Source organism: Pungitius pungitius, chromosome 1 (assembly GCF_949316345.1).
Source record: "Pungitius pungitius chromosome 1, fPunPun2.1, whole genome shotgun sequence".
NCBI classification, from domain to species: Eukaryota; Metazoa; Chordata; class Actinopteri; order Perciformes; family Gasterosteidae; genus Pungitius; species Pungitius pungitius.
Genome location: NC_084900.1, coordinates 18134242 through 18147990, shown reverse-complemented (window position 1 = coordinate 18147990; position 13749 = coordinate 18134242). Strand labels below are relative to the sequence as shown.

At 45.5% G+C, this 13749-nt stretch overlaps 1 protein-coding gene across 9 annotated transcripts in view; it reads left to right on the top strand.

The window, feature by feature from the left end:
- The first annotated feature begins 8408 nt into the window (after window positions 1-8408).
- The window catches only part of LOC119222217 (myelin transcription factor 1-like), a 32240-nt gene continuing 26899 nt past the window's right edge, over window positions 8409-13749 (top strand). For 4 of the 9 annotated variants that reach the window (XM_062562840.1, XM_062562834.1, XM_037478650.2 and 1 more), the window contains exon 1: window positions 8410-8492. In XM_062562840.1, coding sequence (XP_062418824.1) covers window positions 8468-8492 — 25 coding nt within the window. In that variant the 5' untranslated portion in view covers window positions 8410-8467. The other 5 variants (XM_037478648.2, XM_037478649.2, XM_037478654.2 and 2 more) reach the window with 5 other exon arrangements.

Here is a 13749-nt window from a genome sequence, read left to right as displayed (position 1 = left end):
AATGAAGTTATTGCTGTGTTCATCACCTGATGTTATAAATCAGGTGATGTTCCATCTCTCCTTCTTCTACATGTACATAGTAATGAGTTGTCGTTTGGTTCCCTTGTAGCAGGTACAGTGTTAAGGCCTATATACCTAAACCAGTTCATATTAGATGAAGGAGGTGTTTGATGCTTCCGTGATGTCATGTGAACTGTGGAATTTGTTTTGTCACAAAGACGTCTTTACTCCTTCCCTTTGTGCCTTGGCAATATGGACCAATACACCCAAGATCAATGCTTTGTCAATATTTGTTTTTCTGGCTCTGCATATGTGTGAGTGTGTGTGCGCGGGTCTGTTTGCGTGTGGAGAGAGGGCTGCTTGCCAGCTGTGCAATCTGTTCAGTAATCTCAGGTCTGGTCTGTACACACACTCCACAATCTGCTGCGGTAAAACCACACACACACATTTATACTTATGAGGACAATTGATTACTAAAAGGTTGACCATCACTTTTCAAAATGTAGATAGAAAGGGTGTTTTCACTGTCCCACAGAAGCTGAACTCCAGTGGACATCATTTCTTTGTGAGTGCTGTCTCTCTCAAAGTAGACCTCGAGAATATTAAAAATCCCTGCTGGCCCCGCAGTGCTGCTTCCCAGCAGCTAACCCCCTCTCTTCCAAATTCACAATAACCCTTATCAGCCCAATTTCCCTTCTCTCTTTCCTTGGCCATTTTAACACGATGCCCTGTTTGTTGTTTAAATGGAAGGGAGAGAAAATTGGCCACTTTTGCCGTTCAGAAACTCCCGCAGCTGTCGGTAATCGCTGCGTGTGTGGATGTGTGTGCGTGGTAATGTGCAGCTACCACAGTAGGTGTGTGTGGGGCGGGGGCTTGGAGAGAGGGGTCATGGCGTGCGGCGGAGAAAGCGCTATTAGGAGAAAATGATAGGCCTGTCCATGAAACTCCATTATACACCAAACACTTGAATGAGTGGACCGGCTTCATTACAGGGCAACATGAATCATGAGGCACTCACACTAGCAACCGGCCTCTCTCTCTCTCTCTCTCTCTCTCTCTCTCCCCCTCTCTCCCACTCTTTTCACAGCTCAGCCTTCTGTTTAAACTGGAGGAACGCCAGGAAAGAGTGAGGAAGCTCCAGTGAGAGGGAGCAGAGGAAAGAGGAGCACAAGAGGCTTCAGCGATGCCTCGGGCCAAACCTGTTTGCCTAAGATCTGACAAACAGGTGGAGGAGAGGGGAGAAGGGTGAGGAGTAAAGGAGACAGAAAGAGAGAAGAACCAAACTGATTTGTAGAGAGTGCAGGAGAATAAATGGGGAGAACGAAGGGTGAGAAGATAAGACATAGGATGTAAAGAGAGTGAAACAGAGGAGGAAATAAAAGGAAAAGAAGAGATACGATAGGAGAAAGTTAGGAGTTAAAGAGGAGTAAGAAGGACCAGGGGAGCGAGCCTTTGTTGTTTAGTTCTGTGTGTGTGTGTGTGTGTGTGTGCGCGCGCTCATGAACGTGCTGCAGCACGCTGCCAAAAGCACGGGGCATCCAGCCAGACCCAGCATGACACTGCAGCCCTGATCGGCATTGTGAGTGCCTCAATTACCCATCAGCCCGACAGAGAGCGATGCATGGAAGGATGAGTCCTTATTTCTTATGATTCTTTATCTTTCATGTTTTGGAGGGTGCACTAGTATTGCACTTAAATCCCAAACTACTCATCAAAGTATCCAACCCTCTCTCTCAAGCCCTTTTTGTATGTTCTATCGCTCTGATGGAACATAACAGACATTCGGTTGATTCCTGTCTCAAACCCAGGAGCCTGCTGTCAGGACGGCACTTCCTGGAACATTTTGAACATTTTGAAAGGAAAATGTATTATATGACATCAACACAGCTTCTCATGTGTTAATGTATGTAACGTGTTGGTTCAGGGTCCTGTTTGTTTCACTCGTCCATCCAGGCCTACAACCAGCAGGAAGAAGTTAACCACGTGTCTATCAGCAAGCGAGACACCATGCTGAGGTCTCCAGGATGATGCCACAGTCAAAGTACATGACAGTTGGTCTGCACCCAGCGTGGGGATCCACGAGCCCTAGTTTGGGGTTTTGGGGGATTGAAGAACAGAAGAACATATTAATAATAGGAGAAACTACTAGACAATGTTTAACTAACGTTTAAACTTCTAATCTTTTTGTCTCATTTATTCATCCATCTCTGCTGTACTTCACTTTGCAGAAGCTCCGTGTTCGTTGCTCCTCATAAATCCAAGACATAACTCGTCATGAGAGGTTGTCTTTGGCTTAATTCTGTCTTATATGCTCCCTGGCAATTCTTCAAACTCCTCTGCTCTCAGCTTTTTGTTCCAATCCATGTGATTTATATTTATTGTAACACTGAAACGTCATTTCACGGCACATGAACGGATTGTTGTGGGAAGAAAATCATGTCCACAATAACTAATTATAGAGTATAAATGAATAGATGTAGATGGGAATTTTTAATGAAACTGTCATTTCCCTTTCAGTAATGATGTTATGGATGTTTGCACAATGACCCTGGGTTCCACTGTAGAGTCGTTTTGTGCTTTGGACTTTGGACCCCTCACTTCTCGTTTAGTTTGGCCTCTTTCCTTCTCGCCACTTTTGACATTCCAGAAGCTGCCGGTACGCCACTAAAGAGCCACACAGCACATTCATAGCACCAGAGTGCCATGAACTACGTTTTCACATGCTCAAGAGGACGTGAAGCGGTTCTTTTGTCGGTGTGTTGTTGAAGGATTTGATTTTTTACCACTCTTTAACAGCCGGGTTGGTTTCTGCATCGTGTTGTCAATGTCAAGAGATGAGCTTCATGAAGAAGTCAGACCAGCGCACCGCATTCACCTGGAGAAGAAGATAAAAGATGGTAGCATCAGTGAGCCATGTTGGGCTGGATTAGCGGGTTACTATGGATACCATACATATATCCACCAGCTCTTGACACACACACACACTCCTTCAGAGCCCTGACCTTCTTCAGTCCCTCCTTCAATGCCATAACATCACTCAGACTCCCCCGCCCGACATAAAGACATTTGCATACAGATGTCTCACTTGTACTGATAATGCATGCCCTGTGTGTGTGTGTGTGTGTGTGTGTGTGTGTGTGTGTGTGTGTGTGTGTGTGTGTGTGTGTGTGTGTGCGTGTGTGTGTGTGTGTGTGCGGCTGTAATCAGCTGACTGAGTTTGGGTTAAGGCTTGAAGAAGAACTGGAATCTGCAGCATTTTCAGACAACTTCTTTGGAACTGGGAATAAAACATTGACGCAGTGATTGGAAAAGGCCTCCATCTGGTTTGTTGGAACAACTGGCAGACACAAGTAAAAACTCACAGGGGCCTGCCCCCACCCTCACTCCTTCTCCAAGCGTTTTCTTCTCTTGCTGCACGAAACAAGCCACCTACACTTTAGGACATCTGCTAAGCTGATTCTTTGCAGCTTAGCAGCACCACAGTGGTATCAAGGAGATTAGGTAGAACAACATCTAACTCTTTGTGCTGCGTTTCAATGGACTTTCCTCCAGTGCGCGCTGGTTGGCACAGGCTGGCTGCGTGTGTGTTGTGCTCAGTGTCTCAGGGATAGTGTAATGCAGTGGGATCTGCAGTGTGAGCGCTTCTCTGTGTTCAAGGGTTCAGAAAGCAAAGAGTTGCTTCTGATTCAAGCCTCGTCACCACCGGAGGGAAATCATCTCCAGAAATCAAACTGCTAGAAAGCCACCAAATGTGGGAGTTTGTTTGTGAAGGCGACTTTATTGCACAGAGCATATATTGGGGGGTGAAAGAGTGCTTTGTGAAGCGGAGGGCCTGTGTCGTACTGCATTATGCATGCATGACGGCCAACGCTTAGTAACTATCCACACACTTAATTAAGTAGTGAAATGTAATAATGTAATTCATCCCTCTGGGTTTAGGGTTTAAATAATTGCTGCAGAGTCAGCCTACTACGCGTTGTATTTGTGTGTGTGTGTGTGTGTGTGACCATGCTTGGTTTCCTCTCCTTGTGGGTGTGTGAGACACACACACACACACAGAGACTTCTCACTTAGTGGTACTTCTTTCTTTCAGACAGCTTTCACTTTTTTGTGCTCCCTAACTAGAGAAAAAAGGGTGGAGAGAGAAGGGGGGTTGGGGGGGGGGGGGCTTTAACCAAGAAAAGAGAGCAAGCCAGAGAGCGCTGGGTGCTGTGTCAGTCTGATATTTTCCATAGTGACAGCTGGGCCGAGAAGCTCAGAACCTTTTCTTCTGGCACACAAAGCCCATTAAGTATGCCACTCGCTCAATGGCCCCCGCCGCCTCCAAATTGCTCCAAGCTCCTCCCCAAAGTGTGGCAGCCTTTGTCATTGTAATCAGGCCTGTGTGTGAAGTGCTGCCTGTATTTACCGGCGCTCAGGCTGCTGCTGAGGAGACGGGAGGGAACAGAGAGCCGGAGGGTCAAGTGTGGAGAGAAGGTGCAGCGACTCAGGGTGGAGGGAGGCCTCTAAGAACGTGACTCGGTGACTTTGGGTGGTGACAGGAGGAGGGGTCAGGCAGCATGGGGCACAGGGGGGAGGGGGGAAAGGAGTGTGTGGGCACTACGATGTTTGGAGCACAGTGTAGGGAGGGGGGGCAGGACGGCTTCATGACGACTCCCTCACACGTGGCTGGAGGCGTCGGTGCGCGCTGAGAAGACGATGGGTGGAGGAAGAGAGCGGATTAGTGTACGTGACGGAGCGGTGATGGAGAGGCACGGTGGGCAGACAGAGGCACAAGCGATGTGATGCCTGTTGGCAGAGCTGACCCACTTCCACATGTAACCCCCCATGAGGCCTACGTGGTACAGGGGGCGTGTCCAAACATGACGGTTATCCACAGTGGCATCCAGACCAAACTTTGTCTGTCTCTTGGCCTTTTCCTTCCCCTTTGTGTGTGTGTGTGTGTGTGTGTGTGTGTGTGTGTGTGTGTGTGAGAGAGAGTTTGTTTCTTTGACATTCACATCTCCCACAAAAGAGAAAGGAAATGCAATCCGTGAGTAATGAAGAGCCAGAGGCCGTCTTCGTCATGTTCAAAGGCAGCAGTCTCTCCTCCGTGTCACAGGATTGCTTCACCGATGTTCATGTAAAAAGAGGGTGTGTTGTGAGTTGTGTGTTACTTTGGGGCCTCGGCTTAGGTAGGCATCTTCCAAATGTGCAGTGTTTGCCCTCTTTGTGTTGACCCCCTTGTTCTGTGGCTCAAGGGAAATAATGAGTCAGAAGAAATGTCAGGGTCAATCACATGACAAACTGTCACCAAATCCCTGCATACTGTTTACAGTCCTTTTTCTACCAAAAAACACCATTCAATCATTGAATTCATGCAGTTCTTCTTCTAGTTCTTCATATGTCATGGTGTGCAGCTTTAATTCATCACATGTCTGGCCATCTAAATATCATGTTGGACTCATTTTCCTTAACAACCCATAGACCCTAACCCTAACCGACAACAATTGGCATTGTGAATTATGTTTCATGCCAGATGCATTTTGTCTTCTTTGATGCGTGTTTGTGTTGTCTTATTTGAATCCAAATCTGTAGTTGACTAGACTTACAGACCCTATAGACCCTTCATTTATTACCAAGCATTATTTTGGTTTAGTTTGGCTTTGTTTCATTTTACATGTTTAAAGCCAAGAGTGGAGAGCGTGATAAAAGCTGTGTGGGAGCATATAGTTTTGTGAATAGGAATAATACATTAAACATGAAATGAGCACATCTACATTTGTTGTGTCCCTTTTGAACATCCCCCCATCGGAGCCCCAACAGGAAGGATTCTGTTATTGTGAGAGCATCGTTCTCACCAAGCATGGATGCATGTTTAAGACTACAAAGATGGCTGAGTGCTGAGAGAGGGAGGTTGGGGGGCGCGGTGAAAGTGAGAAAGGAAGAGGGAGAGAGGTCAAAGATGTCCCTGATTGTTGTCATGACACCGGGAGCAGGACTCACATTTCCGATGTCTATGTGTGCGTGAGCCGGGATGTGAGGAGGGGACGAAGACAAAAGTCTCTTCTCTTCTTCACTAACTGAGACCCAGAGTGTGTCCCCGAGTTAAACACCACTTCGGTTCTGGCTTCAAACTCTGCACATTAAGGAAAAAACGTCCCCCCTCCAGCAAAGCAGTGACCCTTTTGTTGTGTGGAAAGTTCAAACTATTCCAGATGCTGAATAATGATGACGATGATGATGAAAGCGTAGGAGTGAACATTTTAATTTTTGAATAATGATTATGATGAAATTTCCATTAATTAGCTCACGTGGGTCATTTTCTCAACAAGGTTACTGCTCTTTGGTGTGTGTGTGTGTGTGTGTGTGTAAACTTTATTGTCATACCGTCTCCAGGACAGCTGGAGGCTATGTCAGAGTTCAGCTGCTATACACAGCAGAGAATAAGAGGAATTGGGGGGTTGTGCGTGTGTGTGTATTTGTGTTGGTTTGCATATATGCATGTGTGTTTGTGTGTCTGTGTGTGTTTGTGGGGAACAGCAGGGTGGGGCTGAATAGTAGAGTTAATAGGCTAATGAGAGGAAGAATACAAGAGGCTGTCTGGCACGCTCAGATAAAACACTCTCAGTGGACGAGTGGACACGTCCTCCGTAGCAGCGTCCCCTTCATTGTCCACACACCAAAGACAATTGTATAGGCAGAATATTTCTTATTTATATGTTGTTCTCTTTGTTTGTGTTTGTTTGATGGAAGCGGGGAAGGCGATGGAGGTGGAGAGGAGATCTGTTCACTCAAGAATTATTCAGATCTTTGATAGCTTGAAATTCAGATTTGGTTGTTTAATTAAATTATTGTGTTTCAAATGAAATTATATTTTAGGTTTAATTATGGTTAATAGTACAAACAATTAGTTTAGTTGGAGGTATACAACAGAGAGTCTTATTACTTTTTAAATAGTTTAGTTTAGATTTAGGTTTAGGTTTATTAACAACAATGTGGTCTTATTATAACCGGGTTTGTTTAATTCTGTTTGATTTAGATTTTACAACTAACAAAGTAAGTTGAGTTTAGAGGATAAAATTGTTTGGTTTTAGCTTTATTTTAGTTCCTTTTGATAATAACAATGTTGGCTGGTCAACACTGGTCAACCAATGTAGTTTGTTATGGTTTGGTTTATTTTTATGTTGTTTTAGTTTTGTTCAGTCCACTTTCTTTGCTTAGAATTTTTTGTATTTTTGTATTTAAGGTAAATAATTAATGTTTTGGGTTTAGTTTTATTAAGTGTAGTGTTATTCAAATAAGTTTGATTCAGTTTTGTTTTAAATTCTTTTTAGTTTACTTTAGTTGAACTTGAATAATTGGGGTGAATGAATTTTGTTTTGCTTCTTGTACTTCTTGTCTTGTTTAGAGTAATATTTTAGAAAATGTTTATTCCAACTGAATAGGGAAGTTGTGTTTAGAGTGCTTTAATTTAGTTTAGTGTACTAACACAACTTTTCAGAGTTTAGTTTAGTAGCACACATCGATTAAGCTCTGTGGGCTCATAACTTTGGTCTAATATCACACAATCTGGGATTTAGGTGCTGTGGGGGGCTCATGTGATTCAAACAATTATACAATCAAATGTGTGGGAAATCAAATGAAGTGTAAAGAAAGGCAGTCGAATGTGTTGAGGTTGCTTTACACCCCCTCCCCCCATTCCATGTAGGAGAGATGGGGGTAATGGGAGCAAGCAATGGGAGAGCTCATTATCTGGCAGACCATCTGCTGTTGGGAGGGAGGAACTGTCTGTCCGTCCCAGACACAGAGCCTCTGAAGAGGCCTGGAGTCACAGGGAAAATGGTCCTCTCATTTACATCTGCTATGTTGGACTCCAGTGAACACAATGTTAGCATGAGCAGAGCTTTGCTAAATCCTACCAATGAGTGGTGGCTAGATTAGAATCTACTGAAAGAATAAAACAACACAAAGTTTTCTGTTGCAGATCACAGCTTTAGAATATGAATGCGCTTTAAAATTTCACCGGGTTGTATTCTTCTTGACAAAGGATTTTGTGTATCATTTGTGTAATATACTATTTTTGCCACGGTTCTTTTGGAGTTTGTTCTTGTGTCTTATGCTCAGGTTTGATATTAAATAGTGCAGATTCAGAAATAGTGCGGTGTGAGGTTTATAGTTGAATTCACTTTGCTGGGGAGCTTAGTGTGAGAAGTTGTGGGAGCAGCAGATGGTCTTTGTTGCTCTTCAGGCTATTGTTGTTGAAACCCCAAACTGGGAGACAGGGATTGGTCCACCTCCCGCCGGCCGGGGGACATAGCGCCGCCCCATTGGCTCTACGGGCTGTCAGTCCCTGCGCGACCCTCCCTCCGCCGTCCGGGGAAGTTGAACTAAAGTTTGAGGAACTTTGCTCGGCAGAAGTAAACTTGTGAGCAGCACTCGCCGGTCGCTCAGAGACGGAAGGAAGACGCAACGGAGGAGCGCCAACATGAAGCTGTGTCGCACCTTCTTAGGTTCGTAACCCGCTCACCTGATTCCACTTCACAGCGCATATGTAACTTTTAAACTCGCCACCACAAACTACAGACACAAACACATTACTTCTACCAGCTCACTAGTGAAACTAAACTTTGACCCCCCCCGGGGTAAAAAACTCCCCAGACAAAGGACGGTTGGTCCCCTAGGGGACCGTGTGGCCCCGGTACCGTGGGGACAATGCCGAGCTGCGGGCTTATTAAAAACTTTTTTTGTTGTGTTAGTCTGTCGGCTTGTTCCATCTGTCGAGGGACTATAGGGGCCTCCCCCGGTCCCAACCTCAGCGCCCAGTCAGCTGCTGCCCCATGTAATATTTATACTGGCTGCACAATATGCACCATAGTCTGCAGTGACGTGCGCCTCTACGTGCTGGAGGCCCCTCGTGCCATCTGCATCTGCAGAAAGGCTTTGCCAAAGAACCAAAAGTTTTTCAAAGTAAGACGTATTTATATCCCTTTAGTTTCATTAATACATGTTTTCTGTCTCTTTGGGTTCAATTTATTTTATTAACAAATATATATTCAAACTTCTAGTGATGTTTAATTTATGGTGGTTATTATTTTTTGTTTGTTGAATAACAGCAACTTAATCACAAACTTTAAAATAACGTACAGTTTAGTGGTCAGACAAAACACACAACAAAGGACAGGAAACAAGGCTGCTGATGTTCCAACAGACGTGTCATGCTTCAGAAAAAAGGTAAAAATGTATTTAAATATGAAATGACTCCTTTGATTCAATAGTGATTCATTTTAGTTGTGACAATTGGGTTTTGTAAAAGACAATCATGTGGAGGATGAAGTGTACTTCATATTTTGTCGTATTAAGGGTCTTATTAAAACAACTTTGATATCAGTAATTCTCTGATACTCAGATTGTACCATCAGAAAAGATCTTTCGACGGAAAAAAGAACTTTGAAGGAGTTCAGACAGAATTCTTTGTTCATGTGAAGTTCGGCTCAGCGGGCCGGAACTGTCCGCAGTTCTGAACGCCCACGCACACGCACATGCGCGGCTTTGTGGAGCTGTCCGTAGTCCTGTAATCCTACAGCGAAATAATAGTCATTTTAATGTATGTTATTTGTCTTGGGACAACTACTCTATCGTTTCTTATAATATTTGTGTGTGCGGGGGGGGGGGGGGGGGGGGGCATCGACCTGAGTCCCACGCGATCCCTTTCGCTGATCCAGGCCCGACGTTTCTCTTATTTTCTCCCTTTTGTTTATTGGATTGTTGATGGTGTTGTTGAGTGAATCCTCTCTCTCGGTCTGAAATCATACTGCTGCGGCGTGCACGCCGGTGATTGATTTCAGCTCCAATGCATAACAATGGGATTGCACAAAAAGAGCCTGGCGCAAAGAGATAAGAATTTAATAGAATTTCTGAAAGCTGAAGGTTGGGCTTTTTGAATATTCCCCGCGTGCGCGGCGTGGAGACAGCAGATAAAGGATGGCATTTGTGGGGACTATTCTCAAATGGCTTGTAATGAATGGTTGTCATTCCCACTAATGGCTTCAAAACAGCAAAGCAGAGCAACATTTGGGAATGGCTCCAAGTTGCATCACTAAGACTGACTGTTGTTGGAAGCTGCGCTGACAATCCGCATTGCTCTCAATAAACCTTAAAGAAAGCTTCAACAAACATGCAGCCGGTAGTGATCACCCCTCTCTCGACTCCTGCGGGCGTCCCAGGCATCTCTGGTCGGCGCGTGATTTCTCCGCGATAATCTAAATTGATCCCGCACTTCCATCCGCGGATCCTAAACACGCCTCTGCCTGTGATATCGTTAGGACCCGGAGGGATTATCAGATGGTGTCGGTGCGGCGAGCATTTAACTCTGTACACAACTACTACACCGACTCTCAGTCCGGGGGTGGGGGGGGGGGGGGGGGCATATTCCATGTGAGGAAACATGAAGAACCGTTGGGTGTCTTGGTGTTGACGCGTCCTGCACAGCCAGAGCCGGACTCGGTATACAGATGTTTCACGATGTTACACATGTTGGGGGGGGGGGGGGGGGGGCAGAATGGGGAATTGTTTTACTTCTGGCGATGTAAAGAGTCTAGTTTTCATCCTGATGTAAAGAGAGAGAGTGTGTGTTTACATCCCACGGAGCGTAGTAAGGGGGGACCTCAAGCCCTGCCCATCTGATGCTGGAGCTTTTACTACAGCTTCCGTGATGTCATGGCAAAGGGCGGAGGGATGAGGGGGGTGTAGAGAGGGGATGGGGGGGAGGGGGCGGGGGGGTACAATGGCTCATGAGGGAAAGGTAAGTCAATATTACGGTTTTTTTCTCGCTGACAAAGGCAAATGAAGCCATGTTTTTGCTTACAAACAAGTAGCATCTGAGCGCGTTGATCCGGAGCCGTGCACCGGCGCGCTGGGTGGGAGAGGCCGCGCGGAACAGCCTTCGCTCTCGCGCTTCTAATTGATCAGATGTGGACATTTGTAACGGGATAGATGATCGTTTTTAAGACCTTTACTCGGGATATATCTTTTTAGCAAACTACTTGACAGCGACACCACAACTCTCCAAACGCAGCGAGGACGCAGCGCCGCAGCCCGGAGGACAGATTGTTGAATAAAGGTAATTCCGTGTTTATGTTTTGATGATGGATGATGGTACATCTCGATATCCAACGGCCTTTAAAAGGGTTTTGCGTAACTTTGATATTCCTCCTCTCCTCCGTAGTACGTTATAGACGCATCGGTAGCGGGATTTTGTTGGCATTGGTGTTTTTATTTTTTATATAGAAGTGTGAATTCAAACTTCCTCACATAGACAGTTTTCAACACTTTACCAGTTGTGTTATGTGTTTTTTTGTTTCATGTATTTCCATTTTCAAAACGCACTGTGGGCGAAATGCACGATGTGCCTCTTCTCTGCAGAAATAGAAAAGATGCTTCGTTTGTCCTCCAATGTTTGCTTTATAACAGTATCAATACGAATAATAAGTGTGAATAGAACTCATGGCGCTTTCTCCGAATGCGTGCTTCAGCCACTTCGGAGTCGGACAGGTCCTCCCTCTCCGTGGTGCTGCTCTGGAGGCTCTCCGGGGGAACTGAGACACGCGTGAAGTGGCTTTTCGCTCCGTCCCCCTGTAGTAAGGGTTAGGGTACCGCGAGCCCTTTTCTCTCTCTGGCTTCTCCAGGTGAAGTGTCTGTCTCGAGTCCGGTACCGAATTGTGTTATTATTTCGATATTACCGTGGGCGTTGAGTAGGACTCGTGTGCGTGCGTGCGTGCGTGTGTCCGCGCACGGACAGATGGATGGAGTGAGTGAGTGTGTGTTCCAGAGAGGGAGGGGTTTGCCATTTGATCCTCTGCAGCAAAAAACAGAGATGCTCTCTTCAAATGTCAGCCGCCTTTAGTGATGCACATCAAATAAGAAAAAAACCAAGTGGTTGGAAGCGCGCGAGAAACAAGCAGCGGGCACGCCGGGGTTCGGAAGCGCGCTTCCAGTCGGATTTGACCTGAGAATGTGAGTCTGTGCGTTGTGTTTTCCATTCTGTGTGTGCGCCTCGCGGTCTGTCAGAGCACCTGCGTCCTAAGATGGAGGAAGGAGATGAGGGATGATGATACAGTGTTATGTCACCCGCTCCGAAGTTGCTCTCCATCCCCGGTGGCGCGGCGCGGCACGTCGCTCCATCACTGACACACTTCCGCTGCTGGTTTGGATGTGAGAGCTTCGTTTAGGAGGTTGAACACATCCACCGTCCACACACTTCCCCTATTTGAAAAGCACCCATTTTACTTTGTTATGGAAAATGTCTATAAATTCATTGAACTGGAATTATGTTTCTTTTGTGATATTTGACTGACATGAGTGTTATATAGCTCATGACGTCATGATGAAACACCTATTGTTGCTCTTGTGTTTACTTTTCCTGAGTAAATGTAGCCTAGTTTCAGGGATTACAGAATTAGGTTATTGGTGCCTTATGCTGTGCGTAGCTGCTGCGGCGCAGGCCCTAAAGTTGCTTGTGTCTTTTCTTTAGTTACTGTGATAGGACGAAGCGTCTCTATTTACGCAGGGCTGAATAGCCCCGTGGTGAGGACAGCAGGTGCCGGAGGAGGGAGGGCAATAAACGTGTTGGAGGAGCAGCTGGGGCCAAATTGCACCCTCGTCATTCAAAGCCTATCAGAAATACAAGCAATACAAGCAAAGGTCAGGGTTGGCGCCTTTCAATGGAGGCGAGGCATTTCAAATGAAAGCCTGGAAAGAATTAATTTCATGCCATGTATTAACAAGGAAATAAATACAAAATTAAATTAAAACAAAAACAGATTTAATTCGAAAGTATGCAGTGTGCGCATACGTTCTGAGTAAGGAGCCCTGGTCCCTTCAGTGTTGAGTTGTTCTTCTGATGCTGAGGTCAGGTGGGCCCTCAGAGGAGCCCCTCTAGGCTGGTTTCCATGGCGATGCCTTCCTTTAAACTTACTTAAGTGATGGAACCACCTCCTCCTAACTTCCACTGCAGGCTGCGTAGCGTGAATGAGGGTTTTCACTCAAGGATTTATATGAATTGTATATTTATGGTTCTATCACCCCCCAAAAAAAGCCAGATGATTCGGTCAGTTTTTCTCATTCTGTGACACAAGAGAAAGCAGCGAGTACGACGGGGCGTTGTGCTCCACAACTTTAGATTTCTCCATCTCTTCTACTCGGCCCGCTGTAATCACACTAAGTATCCTCTAAATCCTGCTTCAGGACCGCTGCCCCGCACTTACAGTAATACCGTTACAGTTCGCCCTGGTATTTAATACAACTAGGGATTTATAGGCCTACGTTGTCCCTGTACAGTAAGCTGCCATAATGGTATTACTCCAGCCTAAACTTTGTCCTCTGGTAAAAGTTATTTTAGTTGTTTGATTTATTGCAGGGTTTTTGCCAAAAACAGGAAAGATTTTCTTGAATTTGACTCATAGAAAAACTTTGATAATAACCAAATTGTGGTAGTAATATAGGATATTTAATCCATTCCTCCCCAGTGAAATCTTGTTATTGAAAATGAGCTGAATCGGATGAAAGAATAAGAGACAAGGCAGCTTTGTGTTGGTCTTTTCAGCTTTGAGGGATCCAGGTGTTCCCAACAACAAATAGAAGATAGAACCCTTTTTCTCTGATACCTTATGTGAGTTCCAGCTGTCCAGATGTGCTTCCCGTGTGCGGCCTGGGTGAAGGAAGTGCTGTCCTGCGCTCTCTCAGCCTCTCGGCTACAGGACGAGTTGTGGG